We start from the raw sequence: 16947 nt of genomic DNA on the forward strand, positions 1-16947 counted from the left end.
CCAGTAGCTGAGATTAATCCATACAACCCAGCCATTACGGTTTTGTTTTCCTAAGTACGATGGGTATGCCCAAATGTAGGTCCCTGCTCACTGTGCCACAGGACTCATGCTTTACCTCATTGTTGAGACCCAGGTTGCTTGTGTTCTGTCTAGAATTAACCTACCTTGGTGGTTCGGCATAGACTGTCCTGTTGGAGCAGGCCCAAGACTGATTTGCATATGGGGTAACTGACTAAATTAATAAAAATAAATAATTTTACCAGATCGCTGCCACCTCGACCATCCGCTCCATCCTGTTTTTCCTGCTTTTGGGACAGGCACCCAGACTGCACTGCTGCCAATTATGACACTGCAGGAAAGCATAGTCGATTGGCCTGAATGCTACAACTTTGCCCTCCCAGGCACACTGGTAGTCTGTGTCTGCTTTCTCCAGCCCAGCAACGCAGCTGGGGCTGGAGAAAGCTTAATTGCGCTTGAGGGAGTTTGGCCAGCCTGAAACCGCCGGCCAAACACCTCATGCGCAGTGAAGAGACAAAAGTGCACTAGCATTCCCCCACCACAGTGTCATCCCCCGGGACCCGCCCTCAGGACTCCTCAGAGTCCTGGAGGTGGGTGACTAAAATAGTAGGATAATACAATGAGTTTCTATAGTTTTGTTTGCGGCTGGGGGGTGCAGTGCTCCTCCACCCTAATGAACGGTCTGTCGCTGGCCTTGACACATGGCATTTTTGGCCTGTTTGCAGTAAGTTTTTAGGTTTGTCCTAAGGAACTTTTACCACAATTGTTAAGGGGGGCCCGGAGTCAACCCCTTCCCACTAACTTGTGCCAGGCATAAATGTGGCTCATCCAGGCACCCACTTCAGAACACTTTCTTGACTCCAAAACAGAACTGGCCCTGTTGTCTGTGACTTGAAAGGAGTAGACCTGCTCCCTTTTGTACCCAGGACAAGGAAGTGGTAGACTCCAAGGGTTAGTTGGTTGACTTGCTTTGTGACTACAGAGCGACAGTCGTTGCAAGAGGCTTTTTCTAGAAGTACTCCGCTTACCAGTGGCAACTGGGCCTGGGCTAGACCCATTTGTTTTGCATCTGCCTGGCGCTCAGTGATTTTCTAGGTGACTCAGCTGAGGTACTGGGAGCTGTTATAAGTGTAAGCCTGAGGTTGTTTGGGCCCCAGAAGAAAGTTGGAAAACATTTGAAAGCTTTTTTCTCCAGATCAGTGAGACGTAGACATTTTAATGAATTTTCTGACTCTCCGACATCCATCGGGACTAATGCACTTGGTGTATCCAACCCAGGCACCGTTGCGGTCTGCCTGAAATTACATCTTGTTCCCGGTTTACAGCAGCATGCACATGCTGAACATGGCTCCACAAGTTTGATGGATAATCCGCCAGACACATTTTCCTCCATTATACTATATTTTTTAGCAGCAAATTCCATCAGTGAATTCTCTCTTGAGAATTGTACCCATAAATTGAAGGCTCTTCATTAACTCCCAAATCTACATGAATAATCAACCCATTTTCATGTCTTTTTAAACATACATAACACAAGATATTGGTGTTCAAGGCATGTGAGCTGTACATCACAAGCTTTGCATACTCCAGCCATCTAGTGTCAGGTCCTGATGTTTGCAAGTTGTTTTCACGTAAGTATTTGCAGCTGTTGACTTGTTACCTTTTATCTCTGTTTTTGTGTTAGTTAACTCGTATTTTTCGTTATATTGTGTTTTCTTTGGAAGTATATAATTTTGGTGTCTGCACCCCCCTGCAATGTAAGACTTGAGCTGCTGTATGCTACCCAAACATGAGACAACAAGGCTCTTGAGGAGCCTTTGGTTTGCCTTTGTGACCATGGTGTTATGGGTGCTTTGTCATAGTACATGAAAAAGCATTTGGCCACCCTCATCTGATCGTACTGGAACTGTTTGTTAATGGAAATGTATTGATACTTAACTGTTGCTTATAAACAAATTGTTGTCCTCTGCAAATAGCCCTACTGTTAATCTAGTAAAGATATCCTTCTGTGTGTCTCATATTTGTGTGTTTATTTTCTCTTTTAAGAAACTAAAAGCTATCGAACAGTTAAAAGAGCAGCAAGCTTCTGGGAAAACCCTAGAGATCAACCAGGTATTGTTCACCATTCCTGCATCTAGGAAATGCTCTAATAGATATTTGTTTGAGGCATGTGGGGTTGTAGATGCACATTCTTAGCATAAGTCTACCATCTAGTGTTGGGCTTGGATGTGTGCAAGTTTTTTTTTCCGAAGAAGTCTTTCGAGTCACGTGGTAGTGTGACTCCTCCTCTTGCTGGTAATGTGCATGATCATCAACTCCATTGTTAGTTTGTTTTCTTCAGTTGTCTGCTTTAGACGTGTGCTCCTCTGATCCTTTATGGCAGTCATGCTGTATCGTTATCAGCCTCAACCTACTCAACGGTATTGTTTTTGATTAAAGTCCCTTTACTACTTCATATGGTTCGAGTAGACAACTTAGCATAGTCAGGGTGTCTCAAGTCAACCGCTGTCCCTTCCAGGGCCCTCACCCTTCAGGGCATCCCGATTGTCACCCTTAGACTTTCCACCAGCAATATGAATATTTGCTGATGGAACAGATGCCTTTTTCATTTTGCCCTTAGTGTCACGCAAAGTTTCTGCTCATTGACCTCCATCAGGTTGGTCATTTGTGCCTCTCCCTTGAGCACAATGAGGCTACCTGTGAGGCCTGCCGCTCCTTCAGGTTCAAGAAGACTTATTGTGATTGTTCGGCTCGACATCTCAGGATGTATCAAAGGAGCGTGTACAACACACTCTACCTCTTGATCTGAGGACCTCCAGGAAGAATCTCGGGCACAAGCTTCGGCGGCAAATGAACAGACCTTCTCCCTCAATGAAAGCTCGGGCTACGATATCTGCCTTTTGCTCAACATGCAGTGAGTACTTTACCCCCACCACCTCGGCATCCACCCCAGCAACCCATGTCAGAGGGTCGACAGATTGTCCCAGAAAGAGATAAAACTATTTCCGGGCCACCTCTGCCTTCAGGCCATGTTCGGCAGCGAACAACTACTTCGGAAATGCCCAGCTCGGGCACCAAAAACTCCCTTAAGATGCCCATTCCTGCTTCTGAGCCAAGTCGACCGTCTGATCCGAAATCCTTTAAGTCAAAACCTTTGGCGTCCAAACACAAGCAAATGGCCATACCGAAACTGGCAGCTTCGGAGCACAAACAAACGTCTTCTTTAGGACCGGAATCTACGGCAAAGGAGTGGAAAACTTTCCCAGCTCCCATACCCACCACGTAAGGTGGATACTGAAGAACACTTGCTTGAAAAACTGCTAGAACAGCTTAATTCTAGACCAGTGCCTGTTCCAACTTGTCTCAATTTAAGAAATTGCTCAAGACCTGGCTGTTTTAAGACTCTGTTTCTCTCCTAGGTGACTGTTTTTCAAGGGCATAGAGATCCCCCTAGGGATGATTCGTTGCGCTCATCGAAATTCTACACACGTCTAACGTGCAATATCACATGTACGCTGACGAGACACAACTATACCTTAAGATCCACACCTTAGAAGACATCAATCTGCTCAACACATCGCTTAGGAATACCCAGACATGGCTGGCAGAAAACCATCTCAAATTGAACTCCCTAAAAACTGAATTCCTTCTAATAGCTCCACCTGCCCAAGTCCCCATAATGCAAGACTGGATCAATCATCTTACGGCACTCAACTTTCAACCGACCATCGTGGACTCAACGAAATCGCTGGGAATAACCCTTGACAGTAACCTCAATATGCAAAAACACATCAGCAATGCTACAAAGGGTGCAAACTTACAGATAAACACACTGAGGAAGATGAAACCCTTCCTGCCTATCAATGACTTCGAGTAGGCAGTACAAGCTCTAGTAATCCCTAGAGTGGACTACGGGAATGTCTCTCTTTGTGGCCTACCCAAAGCTACAACTGCACCACTAAGAGTTTTAATCAATGCTGCAGCAAGACTCATAACTGTCTCTAAAAGAAACGCCGACATCTCACCGACCTTAAATCCCTGAATTGGCTACCGTTGGAAGCCAGAATTCATTTGAAAATAGTGTGTATCACACATAAAGCCATGCATCACAAAACGCCCAGCTATCTGGTGCAGAAACTAACGATCTCGGGTGAGATCAGATCTTCACGAAGTGCGAAAAACCTACTACTGAAAACGCAAAAAATCAACAAGAAGAAAACCTAGAACAGATCCTTCTCAGGGATGGCGCCCAGAATCTGGAATGCCTTACCCCCAGAAACCAGACTTAACTCCTCCACTGCCTCTTTCAAAAAGGAAGTAAAATCGATTCTCATTGCCAAATTCACCTGAGTATGGTATAAAGAAATCTCAAGACCAAATGTATTCTCATTACTTACTCTTTTTATAACAAGGGACACCTATGCAACCTAGTCTTTATATATTCCCTTATTTAACGCTATGTGCTGGTTTTGTGATTTACCTTTACTATGCTGCCTTTGAATGATGTGATATATTTGTGCTCTGTCCTGCCTTCAATAGATGTATAAAGAACTTTATTTACTGTAAAGCGCTCTGATATCCGCAAGGATCTTGTTCGCGTTCTATAAAACTTTCTAATAATAATAAATAAATAAATAATAATAAAAATAATAATAAAAATGAGGTCATTGAATTTTCTTAATAAATGTGACTGTATGGTGGTTAATGTCATCATTTCATATGTAGGTTGAGCTTCAGCCTTTCATGGATTCACATGCTTGAATCATTCCCTGTTGTCTATGTTGGAGCCTTTGGTTAAATACAGCAGTGCAGAGCAACAATTAACCATAGAGAAATAAGCAAAATGTTATTGATCTTGTTTCATTTCCAACTCATTGAAAATGACCTGAACTTCAGCCATTGAGATGGAAGTGCTCTGGATGCTACTTCCCCTGTTGCCACCATAGTCTCGGCCACTGGAATCACGTGGCAGGAGAGGGCCAAATTAGGCAGGGTTGAGTAAATTATGCGTCATAAAACAAATTATGCGGCATAATGCAGCACATTTTATAACCGTATTACTTCATTATTTAGACATTTTTAAACTCAGTAACAATGTCTGGGCATTGGATGCACATTATTAGTACCACTATAACACCCAAATAAAGCAATAAGCAACAGAAAGCCAAACACTCAAGTTTTTAAAAAGGCCTTCTACCACGCTGGAACACGTGTTGCTGCATTCTTAGCAAATTTGAAACCGTTTGAGCTGTAAACAATTTATTTTTTGTTAAAATCTGCAGATTATGTGGGAGATGCGGCAAATCTATAATTATGCAAAAATCGCTGCTGCCCCACAATCAATTCCAGTAGCCCTTACCATAGTTTACATTTTCAACAATATATTGTGTATGCAAGGAATCTATAGGTACTGAGATTGAGTCCAGCTTCCGGGATTAACCCTACTCCTTTCGAAGCATTTTCTTTTGAGACTTTTCTCTCTGGAGTCTAGGCCAGAAGTAAATTCCAGGATGTCTGAAAAGCCAAAGGCGGTCTCTTCAGGATATGTGTATCTTGTGAGGAAAAAGTGCTACTGCATGACAAGCAGTGGCATCATTACCCCCCTACTTTAGCAGCTTAAGTGGGGGTAGACACTAAAAGTGGATTTGTTTTATATTTTTCTCTGCAGTGCTGCAGACACAGCCTCATACAACTCTTTCAAGGAATAGCAGGGCTAAGAGATGAAGATCCACGCTGCTATGTGAGCCAAGTTTAGTAAAAGGGAGAGAGAGATCGAAATGATGTAAACAAAGACAAAAGTACAGAGGAAGCAGAAAATACACAGAAAGGCAAATAGAAAAAAATGTGTGAAAACAAAGAATTGTAGTAGATAGAAAGTGGACAGGAGGGAGCGGAGAGGAAGAAAGGTTGAAAGTAATAAAATGTGCAAGAAAAGAAGTGAAGTGGATGGGCAGCAGAATAGACGGGCAGGTGGATGTAAGGGTGAAGGCAATCACTATAAGAAGGGCCGGGCTTACTTTCTTTGCTCATACGGTATCATTAGAGGTTTGGTTCAAAGTGGGGGTATTTTGATAGTCTGGCTACATCCTTGATGGCAGGTGCATCTTCTGCTTATCTGCTCAACACAAACCACAGTAACACAAGTACAGTGGATCACTTTCCGTCAAGACCCTTACACTGTGGAGAAAGCAGTACCATCTTAAGCCTGGAAACAGAGAAGCTTGCCAAAGTGCACCTAATCGTCCTCCAGAAATGCAAATCAGGAACTGATAATTGGTGTGTTACTCTTTTGTATCATCTTCAAGAGACCTTAGTCCTAAAGATATTCCAGTAAAAACTCTTCAAAAATGGGGAAAGCAAAACATTAAAGCAACCTGAGGTAAGTAATCTATCAAACTCTCCAGTCTAAGATTCTGTCTATGAAACCCTAGTCAACTAACCTTTTCTGTTGAATGTTACCAAAGGCTGCCACCTGGATGACTAGAAATGATTCAATTATGTGAATATATGAGCTATACCAAGAGTGAAGATTTGTAGTTGGAGATAAGTAACTTTTTTCTTGAAAACAAATATGGACGATATGGATGTGCCTCTGACTGAAGGCAGTGGATTGTTGTGCATTCCAAGACTTGCACAAACACGAAAGCATGTTAACAAAAGTGAAATGATTAGAGAAGGTATTTGCACTGCATGCTGAGATTAAGAGCAAGTTAAGAAGTAGAGTGGTGTTCAAAGTTTTTTTCCTGACAGTCGGTTATGATGAGTATAGTTTGATCTTGAGATGGAAATACATAATTAAACCCAAATGTATGGCCTTAGAAGAAACAGACAAAGTGTTTATTAGAATCATTTTTTCTTTTGTTATTTTTTGGAAATTGTATACTTTCCAGTCTTAGATTTTAGCGTGGCTTGTCTTTATATGTCAATTGTCACTGATGCAATACACTTTTAGATATACTGGAGTGTCACAAGTACATTGGTAGTCAGAAAACCCAAACTCTTCCATGAAGTTTCCCAGTTGTGCAATGTAAAGGTTGATTCAACAAGATGGGAGAGTCACGAGATGGTTGTGGAACAAAACTTGTCATCAGTGGAGGATCATAAATTGTTTTTCCTATCTTTGCAAGTTATTTCCTTTCAGTCAGGTAGGAGACAGGCTACTCTAGCACACTGGCTTTGATGTCCATGATGAAGATGTCTCCTCTGGGCAGTCGTGTCAAACGTTGCTGAGAGGTCCAGAATGAAATTGGGGCATGTTTCCTGTGTTGGATATGCAGTGTGTGTCATAGGATTTTTAGGGATTTGATCTTCCTGCTGTAGCCTGCGTTAACTAGTGTGTTGTATTTGGCAAACTACCTGGTGAGTTGTGATGCAATTGCATTTTCTTTGAGAGGTAAGTTATTGAGTGTTTGAAAGCTGTCAGTGGAATCCGGGTTCAGATTTGATTGTGTTAGTAGCTACGTGACCTTTGCAACTTAGTAGCAATCTGGGAAATACCTAATTAGAGAGAGGTATTGAGATAGCATGTTCTAGTATTGTGCATGATATTTAAGATGGATTCATGTGACATCAGATTGATTTTCTTTGCAGCCCCTCTGAGTGTAACAGAACCAAGCTGTTTGCACAAAGTGGGTCTAGCCAATTGTATTGATCTGAACAGTGAAGCATTTTACTAATTATGTACAGGTGTTTCGTTGAAAGAAGATGGATTTGTTGTTAACAATGTAGTCAAATGTTCAAAGAAAAATGCTCGTTGTTGATCAAAGTAATGGTTTGTTTACTTCAAATGTTCTTTTTGTTGGTATGTATCATTTCATTCATGATAATACAATTATCAATAACATATGGATTTCATTCCTTTTATATGATCCCAGCTCAACTTGCGATGCATATAACCCTATGCATTTCGGGACCCAAGCCCTTCATCAGGGGAGTAGTATGCAGTCGCGTTCGGGAGCGTGACGGCTTGTCCATATATCCGTGCCCTCACGTGTGTATGAACCATCAACGTGGGAAGTCATAGGGTTATATGCATCGCAAGTTGAGCTGGGATTATATGAAAGGAATGAAATCCATATGTTATTGATAATTGTATTATCATGAATGAAATGATACATACCAACAAAAAGAACATTTGAAGTAAACAAACCATTACTTTGATCAACAACGAGCAACTTCAGTTTATTTTTCTTTGAACATTTGACTACATTGTTAACAATCTTAGAGAACACGTTCTAATAGGAGTGCCCCAAGGCACAGTGCCGTTTGGTTGCCACTGCAATTCTAGTGTTAATTCAATATTATTCCCTAGGACCAGAGGGGATAACACCTGAAGGCACCCAAAAGCAGCTATTCATAGTTTACAGAGTAAATATTCAAGAAAATACCCAAGGTGTGCCGCACATCCTATACAATTTCTACTTTATTAATCTAGCATTTCTGTGTGTCATCTGTATTTGATTACTGGTGGTGCTATCTCTCATATATGCTGCTTACCACGGTGTTGGTATTAGAGTTGAAGTTTACAAGGATGATAAATGCCCTAGACAGAATAAATCGTATGGTTGTCTGCATTAGATTTTGGCGTTTTCTGCACAGATTCCTTGAGTCAGGCTGTGTTCTTGTTGTTCTGCGAGAGAACTTAAGCCAGATAACTGCTGATGAACTCATTTTACTTGCCTTATTGACAGCCACTCCTGCATCTACTAGGTCATGACAACCCCATAGAGACTTTCCTGCAGAATATCAGATGCTACCTCCTTCTATCATATCGTACCCATCACCCTTTTTCTTATCCAACCAAATTGTGAGTTATAGAAGTTCATGTTGGAGGTTCCTTGCCAAAGCACTGAGGGTTGCAGCACACTCTTGGTAAAATAGTCATTGATCTGCCTTTTTCTAGAACACTGGAGTCGGAATTAAGTAACCATTGACAAATTGGCTCACCACCTTACAACATGAACCCTACTTGTTAGAAAAGATCTATCCACAAGACCTAACACAGATGAGCAGGCACCTTGCAGCTGTGCATAGGAGAACTACTTTGTATGCGCTTGCATAAACAAATATGATCCTGCTGATAATGTGTTTATTAAAAAGGAGAATAGAAATAAAATGGTAATTTAGTAGATAGTAAGTTCTTGAAAACCTCAGTCTTGTATACTGTCCTGATATGTTGATAAGCAGCATACATTTTATATTGATTCACTAGTGATTGACTGGTCATTGTATTTCAAGACATGATCATTTCTTTTTTATTTAGACGTTTGTTTATATGTCATATTACAGTACTAGAAACACACGTTTCTGTTAAGTCTCTTATTTGGTAAAATAAATGTGACACATAACACATTTATCTTATTTTCTTTCTAGATTGAAAAAATCCAAAAAGAAGATGAGCTTTTAAAGGAGCTTGAAGATTTGCAACTTGGCATTTAATTCTTTGAGTAGTCGCTACTTGTAACCCAAGCAAACATTAGACAAATAGATTTTGGACCCCCTCAGTAATACAATTCCCAGGTGGCTGAAAGAATAAAGCTTTCCATTTTCAAGACGTAATTATTTGCACACGATTCCTGTCTATGTGAAAATGGTATGTTCGTTGGACATACTGGGCCCGCCATTTCTGCCCTAAAAGCAAAGTTAATGCCGTTCATCATAGAAAGTTTACCTTTTCTCTCTGTGTTTTACGTTCAACTACAAAGCACCAGACTTGTGACGATGACAACTAAAGAACGTTCCTTCATGTCCTATAATTCAGAGAGTGACTTTATCTGATCAGATGAGCCAGTTAGGCTTTGTATGTGTTTAAGAGATTTAACAAATTACAATTTAGACATAGAATATACTTTGACTGATTGTTCACTTCAATATTATTATTGAAGGTAGTGAACGAGGAAGGGCAAACTGTTAAAACATATTTTATTCTCTTAATACGAGTATTGTTTTTTGAGGCAGTGATGATGTAGAACTACACAGAAGAATGTTGATTTGTGTTAATACCAAACTCAAACCTTTTTACTGTTCATGTAAAAAGGACAAATTATGTGCAGTTAAATACACAGAATCGGTTTTTAAGTCACAAATCAGAGTTTATATTTTTATTATTTGGTAATGGCCCAGTCCAAATGATAACGCAATGTGTTTTATTTCTTTTATTCAACTGTTCAAACTAGGCGAAATCTACAGCTGTATTAAGCCACAGTGCCTGTGCACAGTTGCAGTTTATTTGGTTTACTCTTATCAGTTACCTCAGGCTGTTCTAATGTCTTCAATGAAACGGCTGGGTTCACGGCAATGTTGAAAGTGAGCTGTATATCACAGTCAAATTACAAACAAGAGCCTGGTGTAAGAAACACCTTTTGTTAAAGGCAGATAATGCCAAATGATTGTTAAAACGGCCAGATTTCCTAGTCTGTATTCTGCCTTAGGCTAAAGTCATAGTATTAACTCTGAGAATGGCTTTGTTTTGAAGGGAATGTGACTGACATTGTGTTGCATTTAATGACTTTCTTGTGCATATATGCTTTAAATAGAAATTACATTGGTTATTTGGTTGATGATGAGTACTTACTGCTTAAAGGAAAACTGCTCATGCCTTATACATGAAATAAATGTTTTGCCTAGTTGCAGTTTGTTTATTTTGGGGTGTCATTTAAGTTTGATAAAAGCATGTCATAGATGCAGAATGATGGCAACATTGACTTGTCGAGCCTAACGTTGGTGCACTTGAAACGTACAGTTGATGGCAACATGTTCTGGTTTCTTTTGAAGCTTTACAGACTTGCCAAAGATTATTTTTCTAGAAATGTAATATGTAAGCTAACTTAAAAAAAAATGTTCATTGTGGTTTAATCATCTTTTACACAGAAATGTAATATCTACAATGTGAGATAAATTGTATATAGTACTTAATCTGCAAGGTTTTAACAAGATGCAGTGGGGAAGATTCTTGATGATCACAATGTTATATTATAACAACTTAATGTAAGACCATGCAATATCCACAACATTTCTGAAAGTCTAGTCAAGGTTATGATCGGACCATTCATTCCTCGCTAAAACGCTTACTAAATCTTATCATATTTATATTTTTAGGTGTGTTTAAATATTTTGTTTTGTATTATACATGTAAATTCACATGACAATAGTGTATGATATCATTAACTACGATTGATGTCTAGGGCCATAAGAATGAGTGTCACTTTTCTAGCCATAGTAATACCTCACGCATATCATTTAGTTTGCCCAGTAATCATACAAGGGGTTTGGGGGCTTAATTTTCAATTACTTTAAGAGAAATTGTCACCCAGATTGATGTCTGTGTATGGTTAAGTCTCTTCCTCTGCTCTTTGGCTAAGGCTGTACCTTCGGTTTCCGTCTACTTACACATTAAGTTCCCTTTTCTTTTATTCGTTGCTAAGCATCATTAGATTACCACATTGTAACTATTTGCCTTTTGGTAGATAATAAAACAAGGCCAACAAATTGACTTTCCATTTAGTTTTTTGTTCTTACCATGAGGCCCAACAAACTAGTGCTGGGTTAGAGTGCAATATTCATATCTGGTAATTGTTTAGTATACTCAAGTATCTTGGAACCATAAAATTTTATGTTCAGGCAGGAAAACAGCATGTGCAACAGATCAGCTCAGCGTTTCTGCCTTATGCTGTGCCCGTCATAAACATTTTAAGGAGTAGTCTTGGAGTCAAGTATGTATGAAATAGAAAGTTACATTAAATCATTTTGAATCTTGGCATTTCTGGAAACCTTGCTTAGATATTCTACAAACCTTTGCTATCTGTGTCCAATAGTTCCTCACCCAGATCTTCTACCCATACCCTTCCCATTGTGCCGAGATTAATGTTGTTCATATTCACCGAAGTGGAGTTAAGCTTATATATCACTTACCTTCTTAGTGTCACTGAGCCCTAACAGTAGTTCCAATACATTGTGGGACTGTGGCTGCCCCTCTTTCTGGTTCAAAGTCTCTTTAAAACTGTTTTAACAAAGAGCCGAACACCAAAAACTTGCCCTTGTGATCTCAAAGGCGCGCTGCAGACCCTGACATTTGTATAGGTTCGCTATACAGTGGAACATGGAGATTTGATATACTGCCACCTACAGAAGATGTCACATTGTTATGCCATCTAAATCCAAGAGGACTGGCAGACACAATAGCGTTAATTCCCACCATGTGGAGTTTTGATACAACTGGCTCCATATGTAGATTGAGAAAACTGGGGACAACAAGCTCACTTTCTTGTTCCTCTGCGCATAGTCCAAAAACTCAAATATAGTTCTGCCTATTTTCACTATACCTATAGAGTAAAGCTTATTATCTCTCTTCCAAACCCCATCTCTTCAAAATCCTCAAACCAATACTCACACTTCAATTTGTCAAATGCCTTCTGCACATCAATAGATGCCACTGACAGTAGTTTTGTTGGCAGGAGTCAATCAATAATGGCACGTAACAGTGGGCAAAGTATTTTTGATCTGTTTGTATCTCCTGAGACAAGTTAATTTGGCATGCTTACAATACAGTCCATGTTCACAAAGAGCAAAAAGAACCATCTTTGAGTTACACACTCAGCCGATTCCGCAAAAATCAGAATGTCATCAATGTGAGTTACATAAAATGTCAGTAACAAAAAAAACGAAAAGACGCCAGAGCATTGCAAAAAGAATAAACTCGTTTTTAAATGAACTGGACCAAGTTCGAAAAGCCTTTTTCCACTCATACTCCGCCCCTGTATGAACCAGGTGATTCGCATCACATAATTCCAATTTAGTGTAGATCGTGACCCCTTTCGCCTGAACCAGAAACATGAAACAAGAGGAAGATGGTACTAGATTCAAATTATTTAATGTCACATTTTCTCTTCATATTCATAGTTTTACTTTGGCCTTTGGATAAAAATAAAAGCGAACCAGATCTATTTGGCAATCATATGCCTGTGAGAAGGAAATGTTTTGGCCTTTTATTTGTAAAACAAAAAATTCTATGTAAAGAAAGAAGCCACTGGTACAGTGTTTTCCCCCCACAGCTGAGGCCACCAAATATGCAAAATTGTGGGGATAGTTTGATCCCAGTTGGTACATATTATTATTATTATTATTATTAGTAGTCATTTATAGAGCACAGCGTTCCCCCAGCAGACATTTAAGTGTTATCAAACCATTGATCAATGCAGGGGGCTTCTCTTAGTATTTGCAGTCAAAAAATTTGTACTCTACCTCTTCTATTTAGGGAAAATCCACAAACTCGGCACATTTTCAGTAGCTTTCCTGGAATTTAGTAGCTTGGACCTAAATTGTGCTGCCTTTACATGAAAAGATCTCCCAACAAGATTTGTCTTTCAAACCTTGGCACACAGACAAGATTTGCTGATGACGATCTTAGGGACCTTAGAGGTCTATAGTAATAGAATGTATTTTGTAAAGGCCTAGGTCCATTTTCATTTAAGGCTTTGTGAACTATACACATGGCCTTAAAGATGCATCTTTCCTTAGCAGGTAACCAGTGGGGCTCTTTTAAGGTACCTGACACAGAATCAAATCTTGATTAATTCAATGCTGATTTAGTGGCCATCACTTGTATCCTGTAGAGTCTTTTAAACAGGTAGTCTGGAGTTCCTAGCAAAAGAGAGCTGCAATAATCAATTCTGCTTAACCCCTTCGATGCTCAAGACAGAATGGTTCCGTCATGAGCATCAGTGCCCCTGTGCTCATGAGGAAACCATTCCTTCTTGAGGACAGGGGTAGGAAATCCCTCTGCTGCAGACAGCAGAGGGATTTCCTTATCTCCCCCAAAGCCTCGAGCTGGGGAAGAGCTTCCCCAGCTCCAGAGGCCCCCTCCCTGGTTTCTGTGCAATGATGATAAGCATGCACGTTGCGCTGTTGTCATTGCACAGAAACTGAAACTTTCTATGTGCTCAGGGGGCTTTCTCAGCCCCACGGGCACGTAGAAAGAGGGGAGAGGTATCATTGGAAAGTGGAGAATCCCAGTGGATCGCTGCTTGGGGATCACCCCTGGAGGGCGATCCCCTAGCAGGGATCCATTCACTAGGCACCAGGGAGCGGCCCCTTGGGCCTTTGCTCCCCCCATATTAACAAGCATTTGCAATGCAATAGGTCTTGCATTTGCGAGAGTTTGAGCTATTGGCATTGTAAATGACAATACTTTTTCTTTGTGTTTTGAAAACCTGAAAGCGGTGCGTAAAGAAGCACTTTGTACTGGTAGTCTTTGCTTAGGACATGCAAATCTAGCAGCAAACGAGTCGCACTTACTGGCAGCCTTGTTCTCGGAAGCAACAACTATAGTAAGAAAAGGGAGTGTTTACGCCCGCTTGCAAGTTTTTTAAACACATACATAAAAGGTATTGTCATTTTCAATGGCAATAGCTCAAACTCTCTCAAATGCGAGACCTATTGTATTGCAAATACTTTTTACATGAGGGGGCACTTCAGTGTATTAGCCAGCTTGAAGGCATTGCCTACATAAAAATGTATAGAAAGCTCAACCATAAGCAAACAAAAGTGAGCCAATGGATAGACTAACCTCTCGGAGGCCAATACGCGTCCGTGGTCTGAGAACAACAGCCCTCAAACATAGTCCAAGTGCCACCGTGATCCTGGGCAGGGAGCGTCCCGTGCTAAGCTTGTGCCATCCACACCATTCCTGATTTTTTTTGAGAGCGCAAAATCAGGTAGACTAGATGCAAATGGTTTCTGCTCTTTTGAGCACTGAATGTTCTGTTTGTCCCGCAAAAAAATAAAATAATAAAACTTGGATAAATAAAAAAAATGCCATTTTAACTCCGTAGGCACGAGTAGATATACATATCCCTTTCCACTGTATTGTAATTTAAGCAACAACAAAAAAATGCCACCAATTGAGTAGCCATGAGACTGGCCAACTGGCCTACTTGCGAGGGGGAATAGTCAGGAATGCAGATGTTTTAAAATGGATATTGTATTTATACTGCAGCACGTCGCTCGTTTGTGCTTATTAAATGTGCATGCGTTATGTTTACGTCTGTTCATCAGGGGCTCATATCTGCAATATTTGTTTGTTTGAACCCGGGGCTTTCCTCCGCACAGCGGGCACGGGCAAATTCTGGGACACACGCACCTGTCAGTAAAGAATGCCGCCTTGACAAGGTCTAGTCATGCTTTGGGGTTCGCTTGTTTTTTTTTAAAATGCATTTGAAGTCATATCTCCAAAAGAGTGGACGACTAATTTAAAACATTTTCTGGGACGCCGTGCATACATATTGAAACTATTTGTTTGTTATGGAAATGTGCACAAACCAAAAAAACTCAATTACAACGTCGACTTTGTACAGCATGTTGCAGATGGTATGAGAGGAAGTGTGTGCTCCGATATTCAATACGGGTGTGTTTACGTTTGCGTGTCTGTTTTTAGTTCTCTGCGTGGCCCTTACAGCTGAGTGCCGCTGCTAAAAATGTTGGCTTCCTTCTCTGTGGTAATTGTATATTTAAGTTCTTTAATAATATTGCGGAGTATTGTAGATATAAGTATGGATGCTGCTGGCTTTTTCTTTTTTTTTGCTTGGTAATTGAAACTTTTTATTACAGAAAGATTAGATAGGACTTTTATTGTTTGCAAAAAATATTAGGTAGGACTTAGTAAAGAAAAAATATAGCGCACCTCGAAAATGTCTGGCGAGAGTATATTTTCACAGAGTTTCTAGGCGCACATTTTGAACAAAACAAAGGGTTTTTTTGCCCCACGGATCAGAGGGCTAATTAAATCGTGCTGTGGTGGTGAATGTTTGGAAGCGCTAATAAATTATGCGCGCACTGTTGAAACCCGTATAAACAAGATAAAAGGCAGGCACTGAAACTGCACATCAGCTGGGCTGAGGGCCTGCTGAGTCTCTGTTTTTTGCTTTATTGTCCATCAGACCAGGGGGAACAAGAGCTGTGCAAGGGGAGTCGAGGCATACCGCACGGAGAGCCCTCTATGTGCCCCTCCCTACCAGCTACGATAACTTCAAAGAGCCGACAGGCGGGTGGCGAGGGAAGGAAAGTGAATGCGCGCTGACAGATGTGCTGTGGCTTTGGTGCGCGAAGGGAGACAGGAGGTGGCACGCGCGGACAGGAATGTGCACTCCATACGCGTGCACATCGCCTGTCCGTGCGTGCCACCTCCTGTCTCCCTTCGCGCACCACCGCTGCATTCGTAGCTCGACCTAAAAAGGGCAGATTTAGTCTTTCTGCTGCCCCTGGGGGGGGCAGATGGGGCAATGGCCCCCAATCTGCCTCCGGGGGAGGCAGATAGCCCACTAGATACCAGGGATTTTTCTTTCATAATAAATAGGGGTATGGGACGCCTGGGATTTGTTTTGGTCAAATTTTAACTAGGGTGCGGGCTCCCGAAAACGGGCATGCCCATACCCCCACCCCTCTCCCGCAACAATTACAGCCTTCCTTCCTCCCCCAAAAAGCTCACACGACACCAGGGATTTTTTGGGCAAATTTCAGTTAGATTGGGGGCATTGGCATGCCTGTTTTGGGCAGCCCCCACCCTAATTAAAATTTGTCCAAAAAAATCCCTGGCGTCTTGTAGGCTTTCTCCCCCCCTGGGGGGCTGATGGGGGCATTAGCCCCCAATTTGCACAATTTGCACCCCCTAAATAGCCCACCAGTCACCAGGGATTTTTTTTTGGGCATATATGAATTTTGGTGGGGGCTGCCCAAAACGGGCATGCCCCCACCCCACAAAAATTACCGCCTTCCTGCCCCCCTGGGGGGGGGCAGATGGGAGTATTAGCCCCCATCTGCCCGCCGGGGGGCAAAAAGCCCACTAGACGCCAGGGATTTTTTTGGGGCAAATTTGAATTAGGGTGGGGGCATTGGCATGCCCGTTTTGGGCACCCTCCACCCTAATTAAAATTTGCC

At 41.3% G+C, this 16947-nt stretch overlaps 1 protein-coding gene across 2 annotated transcripts in view; it reads left to right on the top strand.

Annotated features, from left to right (window-relative positions):
- EIF2A (eukaryotic translation initiation factor 2A) overlaps positions 1–10646 on the top strand; it is a 247232-nt gene extending 236586 nt beyond the window's left edge. The window contains exons 13-14 of one of the 2 annotated variants that reach the window (XM_078668057.1): positions 2065–2130; positions 9391–10646. In XM_078668057.1, coding sequence (XP_078524183.1) covers positions 2065–2130; positions 9391–9456 — 132 coding nt within the window. In that variant the 3' untranslated portion in view covers positions 9457–10646. The remainder of the gene's footprint in view (positions 1–2064; positions 2131–9390) is intronic. The other variant, XM_078668056.1, reaches the window with a different exon arrangement.
- Positions 10647–16947: the final 6301 nt, after the last annotated feature.

Source organism: Lissotriton helveticus, chromosome 11 (assembly GCF_964261635.1).
Source record: "Lissotriton helveticus chromosome 11, aLisHel1.1, whole genome shotgun sequence".
Taxonomy (NCBI): domain Eukaryota; kingdom Metazoa; phylum Chordata; class Amphibia; order Caudata; family Salamandridae; genus Lissotriton; species Lissotriton helveticus.